This window comes from Oncorhynchus nerka, linkage group LG13, assembly GCF_034236695.1.
Source record: "Oncorhynchus nerka isolate Pitt River linkage group LG13, Oner_Uvic_2.0, whole genome shotgun sequence".
Taxonomy (NCBI): Eukaryota; Metazoa; Chordata; class Actinopteri; order Salmoniformes; family Salmonidae; genus Oncorhynchus; species Oncorhynchus nerka.
This window is the reverse complement of record NC_088408.1, coordinates 70,744,321-70,763,012: the sequence shown is the minus strand read 5'-3', so window position 1 is coordinate 70,763,012 and position 18,692 is coordinate 70,744,321. Positions and strand designations below refer to the sequence as shown.

The following is an 18,692-nucleotide window of genomic DNA, read 5'->3' as shown; positions in this document are numbered from 1 at the left end:
ATGACTTTGGTTATTTGTCCTTCTCCTTGGCCTCCATTTAAAAACCTATTACTTGTTCAAGGTGCCCCATATACCGAATCGAGGCAGCAACTCGCAGTATTAGGTCTGCTTGAGGACTAATTAACGGTACAAGAATATCAGGACATGACATTTTCCCTCAGTTCTCTTAGCGGCAACTGGATTGACCCAGCACATCTGGGGTATGCTGCTCTAAAAGCTTTTGAATGTAGCTCTTATTAATTGATTTCATATGTCCTTGAATGTCATACAGATATGTTCCCTCCCCTGATAATATGATTTATTTAGCTTGGAGCTTATAGAGCTCTGAGATTCAGACCACACTCTTCTCCTGTTATTCAAACAGTCACATAACTGCTGTTTCACAACTCTGTGTTCTGTTTGAGAGCGAGGGAGAGGGGGCTAAAGAAAGGGGAGGGATTGTGTGTGGTTGTGCGCATGTGTATCAATGTCTAGCTTTTTCTCCCTTGGTTTGAATGGCTGTCTATGTGATCCACGTGGTTTGTCTGACTGCAGAGCAGGAAAACCTTGAGGCTAATGGACGATGCAAAACGATATCCAATATTGTGAAAACACCTTAAATATGTCTGACATACTTTCTCTCTCGGTGTCTGTTTCAGTTGCCTTTTGGGGAGACATTGCTCTGGATGAGGAGGACATGCGCATGTTTAAGGTGGACCGGATTATAAACATGGTCCAGCGGACCGTCCAGACCTTCAATCAGACAACCACAGGTGAGCAAGAGCTGTGAGGCTGAACCCAGTCATGGTCATTGAGACTATCGACTTCGGCCTAGTGCCATAGGCTTAAAGCTTGCATTTTCTTATAAATGTGCCTGCCATCAGTTCTAAAAGTCTGACTCCATTTGTGCATGTGCTATTATATAGTGCTGACTAAAATGTGTCTCATAGGAAACCTCCACCAGTATTTGTTTCATTAGTCCATTGTTGATATAGTCTCAAAATGTTTTGCTTGTCAGCAATCAAGTTGTCAAGATATGTACCAGAACTTTCAAAATACGTCCCCGTATGATGCATTTTGCATCACATGATGCTGCGTTTTGCATTATTCTGTATTTAGAAAGTTACATATTTTGACAACTTGATTGCTGACATGAAAAACATTTAGGTACTAAATCAACAATGGACTAATGAAACAAATACCAAATGATAGTTTTGGGGTGGAATTTTCATTTAATGACACAATTACAAACAATTTCAAGAAAAAACTTTAATACAGTGAAATAGTTCCCACATTTTCCCACCTCAAGGCCAATTATAAAAGGAGGCTTTGCAACTCTCTCCCAGTGCATCTGCCAGGAAGATGTGTACTATGCATGAACCACTCAGCACCATGTGATGGCTCGGCTCCAACACTTGGTTGGCCATGACACCTGTTTATAAACTAACAGCATGTTTATCACCAGCACTCTCAAAGTGTTTATGAAGGCGCTATAGAAAATGCTCAACGGGAGTTATAAAGCACGCTTCATTGTCGTTGTTATCTCTTTACCATTTAGGAACAGCTGAAAAGTGGTAGTCTCAAATGTTTAAGTTTCTCATGGTTTGTATTTGATGGTCTGTGAACTGTCAATTCACATAACAGGTCACTTTCTGACTCAATAATATCTGTTACGGCCCATTCTAGATTCCACAAAAAGGTGTTTGGTTTTTTACCATGTTCTCACCGGAGTTGAACTTGATGTGATTGTACAATATAAACTTCATCTTTGGCTGGGTTTTGTGAATGACAGGGTCTTCTGCAAATGAGACCAGTCGAAACATAGTAGTGCCAAACCGGCAAGGATCACACCGCAGGAAAAGGGCGGCAACCTCCAGGCCTGAGAGGGTGTGGCCAGAAGGTGTCATTCCCTATGTCATCAGTGGGAACTTCAGTGGTAAGTCCCACATCATCACTGATGTTTACTTGCCCTATGGTTCTCATATGAGCCCTATAATATAGTTCCCTACTAAAAGGTGGCAGCTGGTGTCTGTTCAGCATACTTGCATTCACAGTACCTACATTAAAATGAATATCTTGGCAGCTATTCTACATAAAACATTTTATTAACTTGACTTGGGATGAATTTGGCAGTGGATCTAGAACTATGAGCAAGCTGTCAGCATTGGTACAGTGTTTTATCCTCCTTTTTACATGCGTCTTATGTTCGTCAGCCTCACTGATCTCCCTTCTTCCCTTCACATTCAGGCAGCCAGCGGGCGATATTCCGCCAGGCCATGCGTCACTGGGAGAAGCACACCTGTGTGACCTTTATGGAGAGGACAACAGAGGAGAGCTACATTGTGTTCACCTACCGGCCATGTGGGTGAGTCCACGGAGGTCTAGGCTCGCATCCCTCAGGAAGGAAGTCTAACTGGTCAGCCTGCTCACACATGACACTCCTTTATCCACACAGCCATAATGATTTATCGCTTAAGTACTTTTCCTTACCTCTCCTCCATCGGCCTTTAGTGCTTGCTCATCCCCTCTGTCCGCAGTCTGTCTGCATGAATTGTGGTAATTGCAGCCCCCTGCAAGTACTGGGAAAGACGGCCATTCAGGCCCGAGGAATGCTTGCTGTGCCTCAGTCCTGATTCATCTTTCACTGAGCACATGTTTTTTTTTGAATGGCATCCAAGGGAGACCTCCTCAGCTTTATCATAACACGCCAGCTTTTATTCTGCGTGATATAGTTTGTTATTTTCCCAGCTATGCATGTTTTTAAGTTCAAATGAGTTTACACAAAAACTGTAGCAGCGTTGATGGTTACATTCTGACTCGGTGCACACACAGTACATCAGTTAGCAAGAAGAGCATATTAAAGTGCGGATATGGAACATAAACTGCCCTTTTTCCACCCAGCTGTTGTTAGCCATTTTTTTCCTGGTAACTGGCCTCCAGAGTAACAGGGATGACATTATCCACGCAGGCGGCTGCGGTTAGCAGTGGGAATGCCTGAGCTCTGGGCTGGCCTGCTGCATATTCAGCAGGCTCCATCTGTCCTGTGCAAAGTTCAAGACCCATCTCAGGAGAGCCTGGCTGGGTTCATAGTAATTAGAGAGAGGCTGGTTGGCCCACAGGGGCGCGGTGTGTGCCCATGGACCGGGCTCCCACACTGAGCCTTTCATGTCAGGGAGGGAGAGAAAGAGCCCTGCAGTCTGCAGCCAGCCTTTACGGTCACACACTGTAACCCTCCATCTACAGTGAAGCACGCATCAATGAATGTCACCACTGTATTCGACCCGGGCACTACCAGGAGACCCATGAGGCGGTGCGCAATTGGTCCAGCATCGTCCGGGTAGAGGAGGGTTTGGCCGGCTGGGATGTCTTTGTCCCATCGCACTCTAGCGACTCCTTGTGACAGGCCGGGCGCATGCACGCTGACTTCGGTTGCCGGCTGAATGGTGTTTCCTCCGACACGTTGGTGTGGCTGGCTTCCGTGTTAAGCGAGCAGTGTGTCAAGAAGCTGTGTGGCTTGGTTGGGTCGTGTTTCGGAGGATGCATGGCTCTCAACCTTCGACTCTCCAGAGTCCACACGGGAGTTGCATCGATGGGACAAGACTGTAACTACCAATTCGATATCACGAAATTGGGGAGGAAAAAGTGTTAAAAAGTACAAAAAATTAGAGATGCCAGTTGAACCACAAACTGTTGCCGTCAGTCTCTCTACAAACAGGGATTCCTTCCCTTGGCTTATTCGTTATTTGTTCACTGCCTCTGGTTTACACTTGCGTGTTTGTGGAAGTAAAGCTCTATATCCGGTGTAACATGAAGTTCACAAAGTTCTTGTTACATGATTGATCTGTAGACATAAATGTAGCACTTAGATAGTACCATGGTAAGCAAGATGGCCCCTCTTGCGCTAAAACTGTCATCTTTGTGTCTTTTATGTAGCCAGTTACCACAGTCTTGGGCACTAGCTTGCTACCCTGCCTGTTGACTTGTCCCTGATCTGTGTTCTGTGTGTTGGAACCTGCAGGTGCTGTTCCTATGTGGGCCGCAGGGGTGGCGGTCCACAGGCCATCTCCATTGGAAAGAACTGTGACAAGTTTGGAATAGTGGTTCATGAGCTTGGCCATGTGATTGGTTTCTGGCACGAGCACACCCGGCCCGACAGAGACGAACATGTCAGCATCATCAGGGACAACATCCAGCCAGGTAAGACAACTGTGTATGGAACAGCCCACTCATCTAACAGGGAGAGATGTCATATGAGATCAGCTTATTTTATGGTTCGATGATGAGACCATCACATGATTCTGTGATGAACATAGTTTTCCCTTTCTAGGTGATAGCCACTCACGTTTGCCATTCAGTTTGCTGGTACAGTATTTGAGGTAGGAGTAGGTTTCAGCTTCTGTTTTCTTGCTTCTATTCACAGGACAGGAGTATAACTTCTTGAAGATGGAGCCAGGGGAGGTGGACTCTATGGGAGAAGTGTATGACTTTGACAGCATCATGCACTATGCCAGGAATACATTCTCAAGGTAGGAACTGGGCTAAGTTCCACTTCATACACAGCAGAACAGACATAGAAACCAGTTGCAATCTAGGTCAGAGAGCAGATTCCCAGACTATGTAACTTTTGCTCTCTTAATGTTTCTCTCCATATCTGTTCTATGTTACTGCTGGAAGTTTGATCTCTTCATAGTTGGGGCTGTGGCGGTCAGGACATTTTGTAAGCTGGTTATTGTCATGCAAATGCACGCCTTTGGAACATCCACATTTTTTAAAGTCTAAATAAATCCATTTATTATACACCATTATTTATTTTAAGCAGGTCTAAAGAAACTATTTCAAAAGAACCGAATATTAGTCTGCATATTGTATGTTATCTGGCTATGCTCCATGTCAAATGCTGTAGGCTTGTTCATTTAGCAGACAAGATATGTTTATAAGTCCTGTGCCATTTTTTAAATGTTATATTATACGATTTTAGAAAGGATATTTCTACCATTCTGGAGCGTGTGCGCATATGAAGTGGCTATGTTGAGCTTAAAAGTTCGAATTTGAAATAGGTCCTATACACTAGATTTAGAGTTGCACTAAAAGTATGTGGACAATTAATGGATTTGGCTATTACATCTGTTGCTGACAAGTGTATAAAATTGAGCACACAGCCATGCAATCTTGGTAAACAAACATTGGCAGTAGAATGGCCTGTACTGAAGAGCTCAGTGACTTTCAACGTGGTACCGTCATAGGATGCCACCTTTCCAACAAGTCAGTTCGTCAAAGCTCTGCCTTGCTAGAGCTGCCCCGGTCAACCGTAAGTGCTGTTATTGTGAAGTGGAAACGTCTAGGAGCAACAATGGCTCAGCCGCGAAGTGGTAGGGCACACAATATCACAGAATGGGAATGCCGAGTGCTGAAGCGCGTAGCTGTCCTCGGTTGGAACACTCACTACCGAGTTCCAACCTGCCTCTGGAAGAAATGACATCACAAGAACTGTCCATTTCCATGGCGAGCAGCCACACTCAAACCTAAGTTCACCATGCGCAATGCCAAGCAGTCCAACGGATGAATCTGGGTTTGGCGAGTGCCAGTAGAACACTACCTGTCCAAATGCATAGTGCCAACTGTAAAGTTTGGTGGAGGAGGAATAATGGTCTGGGGCTGTTTTTCGTGGTTCGGACTAGGCCCGTTAGTTCCATTGAAGGGAAATCTTAACGCTGCAGCATACAGTGACGTTCTAGATGATTCTGTGCTTCCAACTTTGTTGCAACAGTTTGGGGAAGGCCCTTTCAGCATGACAATGCCACCGTGCACAAAGCGAGGTCCATACAGAATGTCACGGTTCTTTCCGTAACTGTCATTAAGCACACCTGGTCCCCATTCCCATTGATAAGTGTGCCCTTTGTTCACCATTGTCCTGTCGATTTATTGTTACAATGACCGTAGGTCATGTGAGTATCTGTGTTGTTTTGGCTTTCCTGCCACTTGTATTGTGCAGATGATTACGGGTCTCGCCCCGTGTGGCATCACAAGTTGGGCAATAAGGCTCGGCTCACACTTGGCGTTCCAATTCATCCCAAAGGGGTTCGATGGGGTTGAAGTCAGGGCTCTACAGGCCAGTGAAGTTCTTCCATATGGATCTCGACAAACCATTTCTGTGTCACATTGGTATAAAGGGATCAGGAGACAGGCGCAGGAATGTGTAATAGAGGTTTTTATTGAGGTATTGAACAGTACCATGTGAGATCATTTGTGTACATCTGAAGGTACAGGTAACTGCCACAATAAAGGAAACACAAACATAAAGTGTCTTAATAGGGTGTTGGGCCACCACGAGCCAGAACAGCTTCAACACCTCAGCACCTTGTCATAGATTCTACAAGTGTCTGGAACTTTATTGGAGGGATGTGACAACATTCTTCCATGAGAAATTCCATAATTTGGTGTTTTGTTTATGGTGGTGGAAAACGCTGTCTCAGGTGCCACTCCAGAATCTCCCGTAAGTGTTCAATTGGGTTGAGATCTGGTGACTGAGACGGCCATGGCGTATGGTTTACATGTTTTCATACTCATCAAACCGTTCAGTGACCACTCCTTCCCTGTGGATGGGGGTATTGTCATCCTTTGCGGGCATAGCCATGGTAGACAAAATATTTGGCCAAAATAACGGCTTGCCCAGCATTTCTATACATGACCCTAAGCATGATGTGATGTTATTTGCTTAATTAACTCAGGAAGCACACCTGTGTGGAAGCACCTGCTTTCAATATACTTTGTAGCCCTCAATTACTGAAGTGTTTCCATTATTTTGATAGTTACCTGTACCCCAAGAAAGAATACTGTACCCTAACCATACCCTTTTTTTTGAAAGTGTACTATTAAATTATTGATCTGCTGAAATTCTTAGCTTGGGAGACAGAATCTGAAGAGTTTTAAGTACAGGGAAGCAGGACAAATGTCAATAAACAACACTTGATGGACTTCATGAATGTGTCAGTGCCTTGGCTTTAAGGAAGAACAGCTGCAGAATATATGACTTCTTGAGTGTCTTGACTTTCTCTCTTTCTTCCACAAGTTTATTTTGCCTTGGATCTTTTAACTCTCAACAGTCACTACGTTTTCCTAGACAGCGCCAACTTTTCCATATTGTATAGCCTCATGTCCACCTTACCCAGTCACTCTGTACTCTGAGTAGAGCCTGCCTACCAACCCCCATGTAATACAATGCCTATCTGTTCTTCATAATGGAGTTGAGCATATATCATATTCATTTCTTCCAGGTAGCTTTTCAGATAGCTAAGTCTCTCAGTGAGGATGCTGTCCAGTGGCAGCTATGTATTAGAGGGGGGGGGCATTTATGGATAAGGTTTGATTGTGTCTACCTTTTGATGAGCTAGCTTTTACCCACAGCCACAGGTTGTTCCAATTATCCCTCCCCTGGTTGGCTCCTGCTGCTGGAGTGTAGCAGCAGCCCAGTAAACCTCCACATCCATCCCCAGTTTCAGGTTTAGGTAGAGCAGCTAGCACCAGTGGTCCTGCTGCATCAGGCTGCGTGTCACTTTCATACATCCTGTGAAGTTCCTTGTAAAAGCTCTCCTCTCATAGCGTGAACTGCCTCATTATGCCACATATGGCCGCTTTTGAAGAGGCTTTGATCGTCGTTAGCAACATGATCCCACATACCAGGCAGTTATAGGGTTTTATTCCTGAGGTGTCTGCTGGCTAGCTTCATGGCTCCCAGGTGTTAGTGGGATTTAGGTCAAACACTAATGATCAGATGAACATGTTTAGGTATGGGGAAATGAAGACATAAGCGCCGTAATTTCCCCGACATTGACCTGACAAGCCAAATCTCAGAGTACAGAATCAAACTGATCCTGTTTCCAGGTGCGTTCTGACTGCAGGCTATAGATTTTTGTTTATTTAATTGATCTATTGTGGCATTTGTAATCAAGGCGTCAAAGACGATTTGTGCAGTCTTTAATAGAAGAGTAAGGACGTAAGGAGTGTAATAAATCACATCAGAAAGATGCATTCTTTCCCAGATTTTTTTCATGGCCACATAGATGGAATATGTTAAAGCTTTTGTCTCATATTATCTTACTTTTTCCTCGTACGATTTTGTTTTCTGTAGAATGTATGTAAGGATTTAAGGAAAAAATACAGCAAGAAAACTGCTGTCCACTCCATCCAAACTCTCCTAGTGCTGTTGTAGTACATGCTGCTGCCATTTGACAAAAAAAAAGTCTTCTTGGCCTTGAAGTAGGCTTGAAAAGGAGAGCAGTGAACGTGTCATAATCTTAATGATACTCCACCATGCCAGTTTGTCCGTGGGTGCTAGCTGACCTCTTTCTTCCAGATACCCTGTCTGACGTATCTGGAAATCTCTCCAGATGCTGTCCTGTCAGCCCCAGACCGAGACGGTGGTGTTATAGTGGCTGTTTGAGGTTTGGACCAGCCCACCCTCAGACTACTGCATGCTAATTTGGGTTGTGTCCACCCATTCTCTTTTTTTAGGCTGTAGTTCAGCACTGTTTCCATTGGATCAAAGCATGGTCAAACAAGTCCACTTGGGACTGAGTTGGAGATTGAGGTGCCATTGTAATTATATACTGAACATGTTTTCATGAGCTGAAATAAAATATAACGCACAAGAAGATAATTTCTCTCAAATTCTGTGTACACATTTGTACATCCCTGTTAGTGAGCATTTCTCCTTTGCCAAGATAATCCCTCCACCTGACATGTGGCTTATCATGAAGATGTTTAAACCGCATAATCACTACACAGGTGCACCTTGTGCTGGGGACAATAAAAGTCCACTCTAAAATATGCAGTTTTGTCACACAACACAATGCCACAGATGTCTCAAGTTTTGAGGGAGTGTGCAAATGGCATGTTTACTGCGGGAATGTCCACCAGAGCTGTTGCCAGATAATTTAATGTTTATTTCTTTACCATAAGGCGCATCCATCATTGTTTTAGAGAATATGGAAGTACGTCCAACTGGCCTCAACTGCAGACCACATGTAACCACGCCAGCCCAGGACCTCCACATCCGGCTTCTTCACCTGAGGAATTGTCTAAGAGCAGCCACCCAGACAGCTGATGAAACCAAATAATTTCTGCACACACGGTCAGAAATCATCTCAGGGAAGCTCATCTATGTGCTCGCTGTCCTCACCAGGGACTTAAACATGACTGCAGTTTGCCGTCGTAACCGACTTCAGTGAGCAAATGCTCACATTCGATGGCCACTGGCACGATGGAGAAGTGTGCTCTTCACGGATGACTCCCGGTTTCAATTGTACCAGGCAGATGACGGCGTCGTGTGGGCGAGCGGTTTGCTAACTCCAATGTTGTGAACAGAGTGCCCCGAGGTGGTGGGGTTATGGTATGAGCAGGCATTGTAATAGGTGCGTGTTGGTGGCAGGGAAGTCAGGCGCAGGAAAACAAACTTGGTATAAACGGAGTCGTTTAATAAGTGCTCATAAAACTCAAAAAACCAAAATATACAGAAAATAATGTAAGAGGGTTAAATACAATAAAACAATCTCCAACAAGGACATGAGGGGAAACAGAGGGTTAAATACACAACATGTAATTGATGGGATTGGAACCAGGTGTGAAGGAAGACAGACAAAACCAATGGAAAATGAAAAATGGATCAGTGATGGCTAGAAGGTCGGTGACGTCGACCGCCGAACACCGCCCAAACAAGGAGAGGGACCGAATTCGGCGGAAGTCGTGACAGGCATAAGCTACGGACAACGAACACAATTGCATTTGCTCAAGTTTCCGCTTGATAATGCACAGCCCCATGTTGCAAGGATCTGTACACAATTCCTAGAAGCTGAAAATGTCCCAGTTCTTCCATGGCCTGCATACTCACCAGACATGTCACCCATTTGAGCATGTTTGGGATGCTCTGGATCGACGTGTACGAGAGCGTGTTCCAGCCAATATCCAGCAACTTCACACAGCCATTGAAGAGTGGAACAACATTCCAAAGGCCACAATCAACAGCCTGATCAACTCTATGCAAAGGAGATGTCACACTGCATCACGTGGTCACACCAGACACTGACTGGTTTTCTGATCCACGCCCTTACCTGTTTTTTAAGGTATCTGTGACCAACAGATGAATATCTGTATTCCCAGTCATGTGAAATCCATAGATTAGGGCCTACTGAATTTCTTTCAATTGACACTTTTTCTTATATGAACTGTAATTCAGTCAAATCTTTGAAATTGTTGCCTGTTGCGTTTTTATATTTTTGTTCAGTGTAGTTTTTATAGTTTGAGATGGATGAAGAAGTGATTGATAGAAAGGATATGGGAGTGTGTTATTAAACGTTTGGGGTCACTTAGAAATGTCCTTGTTTTTGAATAAAAAGCATTTTTTTTCATTTTTAAAATAACATCAAATTGATCAGAAATACAGTGTAGACATTGTTGATGTTGTACATGACTATTGTAGCTGGAAACGGCATCATTTTAAAAATGGAATATCTACATAGTTGTACAGAGGCCCATTATCAGCAACCATCACTCCTGTGTTCCAAGGTATGTGACCAACAGAAGCATATCTGTATTCCCAGTCATGTGAAATCCATAGATTTAGGGCCTGATGAATTTATTTAAATGGACTGATTTTCTTGTATTTACATTTTTACATTTAAGTCATTTAGCAGACGCTCTTATCCAGAGCGACTTACAAATTGGTGCATTCACCTTATGACATCCAGTGGAACAGTAGTGCATCTAAATCTTTTAAGGGGGGTGAGAGGGATTACTTTATCCTATCCTAGGTATTCCTTAAAGAGGTGGGGTTTCAGGTGTCTCCGGAAGGTGGTGATTGACTCCGCTGTCCTGGCGTCGTGAGGGAGTTTGTTCCACCATTGGGGGGCCAGAGCAGCGAACAGTTTTGACTGGGCTGAGCGGGAACTGTACTTCCTCAGTGATAGGGAGGCGAGCAGGCCAGAGGTGGATGAACGCAGTGCCCTTGTTTGGGTGTAGGGCCTGATCAGAGCCTGGAGGTACTGAGGTGCCGTTCCCCTCACAGCTCCGTAGGCAAGCACCATGGTCTTGTAGCGGATGCGAGCTTCAACTGGAAGCCAGTGGAGAGAGCGGAGGAGCGGGGTGACGTGAGAGAACTTGGGAAGGTTGAACACCAGACGGGCTGCGGCGTTCTGGATGAGTTGTAGGGGTTTAATGGCACAGGCAGGGAGCCCAGCCAACAGCGAGTTGCAGTAATCCAGACGGGAGATGACGAGTGCCTGGATTAGGACCTGCGCCGCTTCCTGTGTGAGGCAGGGTCGTACTCTGCGGATGTTGTAGAGCATGAACCTACAGGAACGGGCCACCGCCTTGATGTTAGTTGAGAAGGACAGGGTGTTGTCCAGGATCACGCCAAGGTTCTTAGCGCTCTGGGAGGAGGACACAATGGAGTTGTCAACCGTGATGGCGAGATCATGGAACGGGCAGTCCTTCCCCGGGAGGAAGAGCAGCTCCGTCTTGCCGAGGTTCAGCTTGAGGTGGTGATCCGTCATCCACACTGATATGTCTGCCAGACATGCAGAGATGCGATTCGCCACCTGATCATCAGAAGGGGAAAGGAGAAGATTAATTGTGTGTCGTCTGCATAGCAATGATAGGAGAGACCATGTGAGGTTATGACAGAGCCAAGTGACTTGGTGTATAGCGAGAATAGGAGAGGGCCTAGAACAGAGCCCTGGGGACACCAGTGGTGAGAGCACGTGGTGTGGAGACGGATTCTCGCCACGCCACCTGGTAGGAGCGACCTGTCAGGTAGGACGCAATCCAAGCGTGGGCCGCGCCGGAGATGCCCAACTCGGAGAGGGTGGAGAGGAGGATCTGATGGTTCACAGTATCGAAGGCAGCCGATAGGTCTAGAAGGATGAGAGCAGAGGAGAGAGAGTTAGCTTTAGCAGTGCGGAGCGCCTCCGTGATACAGAGAAGAGCAGTCTCAGTTGAATGACTAGTCTTGAAACCTGACTGATTTGGATCAAGAAGGTCATTCTGCGAGAGATAGCGGGAGAGCTGGCCAAGGACGGCACGTTCAAGAGTTTTGGAGAGAAAAGAAAGAAGGGATACTGGTCTGTAGTTGTTGACATCGGAGGGATCGAGTGTAGGTTTTTTCAGAAGGGGTGCAACTCGTAACTTGTATGAACTGTAACTCAGTAAAATCTTAGAATTTGTTGCATTTTATATTTTTGTTCAGTGTATAATGCATACAAACCCAGCATAAAGGTTTCATATAATCTTTGTCAGGCAGTGGGCAGTCTATAGGGGATTGCGTGACAATGGGGGAGTATCCTGGCACTGAGTTTAACATACCAGTTACATGAGGTTCCCTCCCACAGCCGTGTGTGTGTGTGTGTGTGTGATTTGAATTTTGGTACCGTCTGTGCAATTCGACCCAAATTTTCCCAAACAATATGTGAAACTGTTTAGCGGTACAGACAGCGGTACCAGTGATTGTTATTCAAATTTAATGCCCCTTTCCCAATTGCAGGAAGAGATTTGATAGGCCCCAGCTCCCCAATGTGACTGTAACGTGAGTCTGGGCACACGCAAAGCGAGTGAAAGCTGGAGGAGAGGGAGGCCAGACCAGACCGTAATCATTACTACACAGCTCTCTGATATGAGAACCAGCTGTTGGCTGTCCTTTTGTTCTTATTTTTCTGCCCTCTTTTTCACTGAGCCTGGACCTATCCGCCTCCTATTGCAGCCTCGCTGTCTGGACCTCGTCCCAAATAAACTGCCATGCGCTCGTGGCAACCAAATTTTGGGAAGCCGGGAGGCTGAGATTGGATACAAACACTGCCAGGCCACTGCACAGAATGGGCTGTCTGGCCCTTTATTTTCGAACTGTACAGACAGAATGAAGTAGGTTTATGATTGTTGATGCTCCCTGCTTTGTTGTCATTTCACCACTCTGAGCATTCCTATTTTCCCTGAATATAGCCGTATACCATTATTTTACTGTTTAGAGATACATTTTTTTCATTGTGGATTGTATCGAGAGTGTGGTCAGTGTGTTTTTCAGAGATCCTTATTAGGGGACAAGGTGCTCCTGTTAGCTTTTCTCAAGTCACTGAGGTTTGTGATCCGGTTTACACTTCCCCTGCATGCTGATTGGCTGATGTACCTGTCCCAATGTCTCCCTGTGTTTCCCCATTATTAGCCTGTGTGTTTGCACAGCGTTTTTACTGTAAATCACCGTGGGAAACCAGGGCCTTTGCTGAGATTGTTGTTGGGAAGATTTCATGGGCAGCCCTCATGTTTTGAAGTGTCCTCCTGGGGACAAGTAAGGCAGCTCCCCATGCTTTTTGTCTGGGGCATGTTACCCAACCCTGGGCTTTATCCGCCCCCCTACGCTGGGGACATTTTTAAGGCCTGGTGCATGGAACAGAGCCAACTCAAATAAAGACCTTCCAGTGTGCCCTTTGTCTACTCTGACACCGGCTGCAGTGGCGTTGTTCACCGGCAGACAGACAGGCAGGCAGTGCTTCAACTGTTAGCTCAGGCTGTTCTGTTTGCACATGCCTGGCATTGATGGGCACGTCACCATGGGAACGGCCAGGGAGAAGGCCTTTGCTCGCCATTGCAGAGAGAGAAAAGGAGATGATAAACTAGCAAAGTGTCAAGTGAGAAAGTGGTGTGAAAACGTCTGTTTTTTCGGCATCAACTGTTCCTTTTCAAGGCAAACGCAAGCCACCATGGTGTGAGTTTTGTACTTCTTTGTAATCGTTCTTGTTCCTTTTGACTTCTAATCCTTATGCTAAATGTTGTTGTCCATACAACAAAACAATCCATTTTGAGACTTTCCCATAGAGATGTCAGAGGAGGGCTTTTGTTTTCAGTGTTGGACTTTTTGTTCTGTACTGCCTGTACAGATGGAAGTAGTACAGCACACATGATGAGGTCAGTGTGAGTTCAGTTCTGACACTCAGACCCACGTCCTCTGATGAGGACATTCCTACAGCCTTAGAGGGTACCACTGACCAGGAACAGTCCATTACTTAGTTATTATATAATAATATTAGAAGTTAAGCACTTAGTTATTTGAGCTTTTTTTGTATTTTACCCCCTTTTTCTCCCAATTTCAATTATGATTGTGTCTCATCACTGCAACTCCCCAATGGGCTCGGGAGAGGTGAAGGTCGAGTCATGCGCCCTCTGAAACATGACCTGCCAAACCACGCTCATTAACACCCAGCTGCTCAACCCAGAAGCCAGCTGCACCAATGTGTCGGAGGAAACAATGTTCAACTGAAGACTGAAGTCAGCCTGCAGCCGCCCGGCCAGCCACAAGGAGTCGCTAGAGTGCGATGAACCAAGAAACCAAACCATAGTGAGGACACTGAGAACCAATCAGTGGGCAGCACAACTTGGCATCACACTCTGTCCACTCTCTTAACTGGCAGAATGTTCCAGTGTGTATTTGGTGGTGTCATGGCACCATATTCCAAACACAATAACCGTGTTTAAGATGGGGGGGGGGGGGGGGGGTATTGTACATATTTTCTCATATGTTTGTTCGTACATGTGTGAATTCAAAGGCTTATACATATCTTTATTATTATTTGAGTTGTTATTTCCACATCTTCACCTTTTTAAATGCATCCCTTTCTGATCCAGAGAGAGTGAAACAGGGATTATATGGCCTCCAAGCCCGTTGTCTGCCCTCATACAGTAGATCTCACTCCTTGGCTCAGGCCCTACTGTCAGGCCGCCAGACTTCACACAGGCAAAGCTGTGGCCTGATGCTTCCATAAGTTTCAGCGTCCTCAGTAGATCCCTGAATAATGCCTACTGTCAGTGTTAATGGCAGCAGTTTAGCTGCTGGTTGATGGATCTTTAGGCTTCACCAGAGTCCTCTGAGTGAACATATTTTCTGAGTGTGTGCAGTGGTGGAAAAAGTACCCAATTGTCATTCTTGACTAAATGTAAAGATACCTTTTTTAATAGAAAATGACCCAAGTGAAAGTCACCCAGTAAAATGCTACTTGAGTAAAAGTCTAAAAGTAGGGCCTCCCGAGTGGCGCAGTGGTCTAAGGCACTGCATCTCAGTGCTAGCTGTGCCAATAGAGATTCTGGGTTCAAGTCCAGGCTCTGTCGCAGCCGGCCGAGACCGGGAGACCCATGGGGCGGCGCACAATTGGCCCAGCGTTGTCCGGGTTGGGGAAGGGTTTGGCCGGCAGGGATATCCTTGTCCCATCGCGCACTAAAGACTCTTGTGGCGGGCCGGGCGCAGTGCACGCTGACAGTCGCCAGGTGTATGGTGTTTCCTCTGACACATTGGTGTGGCTGGCTTCCGGGTTAAATGGGCATTGGGTCAAGAAGCAGTGTGGCTTGGTTGGGTTGTGTTTCGGAGGACGCATGGCTCTCGACCTTCGCCTCTCCCGAGTCTGTACGGTATTTGCAGCAATGAGATAAGACTGTAACTACAAATTGGATACCACGAAATTTGGGTGAAAATACAAAAAATACTAATAAAAAAGCTCAAATAAAGTAAAAGTATAAATAATTTCACATTCCTTATATTAAGCAAACCAGAAAGCACAATTTTCTTGTTTTTTCATTTAAGGATAGCGAGTACTTTTGCGTGTCAGGGAAAATGTATGGAGTAAAAAGTACATTATTCTTATTTAGGAATGTAGGAATATAGTAAGTAAAATTTGTCATAAAGTAAATTACAGATACCCCAAAAAACTGCTTAAGTAGTACTTCAAAATATTTTTACTTAAGTACTTTACACCAATGTGTGCGCGCGCCAGTGTGTATGTGTGAGTGCCTTCTTGGTTTTGTTGTGTTTTGATCTAACCGCAGTCTCTTCTCCTGAAATGCAGAGGAATCTTCTTGGACACAATCCTGCCACGCTATGATGTCAATGGAGTGAGACCGCCGATTGGCCAGAGGACAAGGCTAAGCAAAGGGGATATCACACAGGCACGCAAACTCTACAAGTGTTCCAGTAAGAACAGCACAATATTTGTAAACAATATTTTGAATGAGTTCAACATACATGTTGGTGTAGAGTTGATACATACCATATGGTAGATATTAAACAATAGGCTTATGAAGTTGAGATAATATTGCATAATGGATATAATATAGTGCTTGCTGTTGCTTTAGCTTACTGCTGGGAGTGAGATTGTATTTTTTTCCGTGTCTCATCACAGAGTGAATACTGAAAACACTTTGTTTTCTGAGGTCTTTTACTGTACATTGGATGGAAAAAGTTGAGCATTTACCATTGATGTGGCGTGGTTCCCTGGCAGTGGAGGCTGCTGAGGGGGAGGACGGCTCATAATAATGGCTGGAATGGAGTTAATGGAATGGCATGAAAACATGGTTTTCATGGGTTTGATACCATTCCATTATACTCCATTCCAGCCATTATTATGAGCCGTTCTTCCCTCGGCAGCCTCCACTGTTCCCTGGCTATGGTTGCTGTGACTTCCCCGGGCCAGGAGAAGGAGTGTAAACAGTGCCCTGGGACAGGAAGTTTGTCATCACTCTTTCCCAGATAGACCCAAAAGAACAGCTGGTTTCAAGAGGACAATGACTAGAATGATGGCTAGGAATCAACACTCTGTTCTTAGGATCCAGAGATCACGACATTTACAATGTAAACTGAATACATACAGTTGAAGTCGGAAGTTTATAGACACTTTAGCCAAATATATTTAAACTCAGTTTTTCACAATTCCTGACATTTAATCCTAGTAAAAATTCCCTTTCTTAGGTCAGTTAGGATCACCGCTTTATTTTAAGAACGTGAAATGGTGGAGAATGATTTATTTAAACTTTTATTTATTTATTTCATCACATTGCCAGTGGGTCAGAAGTTTACATACACTCAATTCGTATTTGGTAGCATTGCCTTTAAATGGTTTAACTTGGGTCAAACGTTTTGGGTAGCCTTCCACAAGCTTCCCACAATAAGTTGGGTGAATTTTGGCCCATTTCCTCCTGGCAGAGCTGGTGTAACTGAATCAGATTTGTAGGCCTCCTTGCTCACACAAGCTTTTTCAGTTCTACCCACAAATTTTCTATAGGATTGTGGTCAGGGCTTTGTGATGGCCACTCCAATACATTTACATTACATTTAAGTCATTTAGCAGACGCTCTTATCCAGAGCGACTTACAAATTGGTGCGTTCACCTTAAGACATCCAGTGGAACAGCCACTTTACAATAGTGCATCTAAATCTAGTAAGGGGGGTGAGAAGGATTACTTTATCCTATCCTAGGTATTCCTGAAAGAGGTGGGGTTTCAGGTGTCTCCGGAAGGTGGTGATTGACTCCGCTGTCCTGGCGTCGTGAGGGAGTTTGTTCCACCATTGGGGGGCCAGAGCAGCGAACAGTTTTGACTGGGCTGCGCGGGAACTGTACTTCCTCAGTGGTAGGGAGGCGAGCAGGCCAGAGGTGGATGAATGCAGTGCCCTTGTTTGGGTGTAGGGCCTGATCAGAGCCTGGAGGTACTGAGGTGCCGTTCCCCTCACAGCTCCGTAGGCAAGCACCATGGTCTTGTAGCGGATGCGAGCTTCAACTGGAAGCCAGTGGAGAGAGCGGAGGAGCGGGGTGACGTGAGAGAACTTGGGAAGGTTGAACACCAGACGGGCTGCGGCGTTCTGGATGAGTTGTAGGGGTTTAATGGCACAGGCAGGGAGCCCAGCCAACAGCGAGTTGCAGTAATCCAGACGGGAGATGATAAGTGCCTGGATTAGGACCTGCGCCGCTTCCTGTGTGAGGCAGGGTCGTACTCTGCGGATGTTGTAGAGCATGAACCTACAGGAACGGGCCACCGCCTTGATGTTAGTACCTTGACTTTGTTGTCCTTAAGCCATTTTGCCACCACTTTGGAAGTATGCTTGGGGTCATTATCTATTTGGAAGACCCATTTGCGACCAAGCTTTAACTTCCTGGCTGTCTTGAGATGTTGCTTCAATATATCCATATAATTGTCCTCCTCATGATGCCATCTATTTTGTGAAGTGCACCAGTCCCTCCTGCAGCAAAGCACCCCCACAACATGATGCTGCCACCTCCGTGCTTCACAGTTGGGATGGTGTTCATCGGCTTGCAAGCATCCCCCTTTTTCCTCGAAACATATCAGAAGCTTCTAAAGCCATGACATCATTTTCTGGCATTTTCCAAGCTGTTTAAAGGCACAGTCGACTTAGTGTATGTAATCTTCTGACCCACTGGAATTGTGATACAGTGAAATAATCTGTCTGTAAACAATTGTTGGAAAAATGACTTGTGTCATGCACAAAGTAGATGTCTTAACCGACTTGCCAAAACTATAGTTTGTTAACAAGAAATTTGTGGAGTGGTTGAAAAACAAGTGTTAATGACTCCAACCTAAGTTTATGTAAACTTCCGACTTCAACTGTACATGTAGGTATTGGACACTAAAACAAACCCTCCTGGCGCTTTACTAGTAGTTCCGTTGGTCTTTAGAAATCCTTTTTTGAAGGCTGAACGGACAAAAACATTCACAAGTTTGAAATAGTCATAAAAAAAATAAAGGTGATGTCAGTGTGTTAATTGTGGCTCAGAGAGGGACAACGGGGTTTGTCAGAACCACATTAAAGCTCAGTGAATAAACAGCATACTGCTGACCAGAACTGGACCGCTGAATGTGGTTTTATTTGGGGCAATCATCCGTCTTGACCATAGATG

General features: G+C 45.1%; 1 protein-coding gene across 1 annotated transcript in view; it reads left to right on the top strand.

Moving 5' to 3' along the window:
• LOC115140028 (bone morphogenetic protein 1-like) overlaps positions 1-18,692 on the top strand; it is a 53,184-nt gene that overhangs the window by 12,100 nt on the left and 22,392 nt on the right. Inside the window, exons 2-7 of the mRNA XM_029678029.2 lie at positions 639-752; positions 1,772-1,915; positions 2,227-2,344; positions 3,998-4,176; positions 4,400-4,505; positions 15,852-15,976. Of these exons, the coding sequence (XP_029533889.1) occupies positions 639-752; positions 1,772-1,915; positions 2,227-2,344; positions 3,998-4,176; positions 4,400-4,505; positions 15,852-15,976 (786 nt within the window). The remainder of the gene's footprint in view (positions 1-638; positions 753-1,771; positions 1,916-2,226; positions 2,345-3,997; positions 4,177-4,399; positions 4,506-15,851; positions 15,977-18,692) is intronic.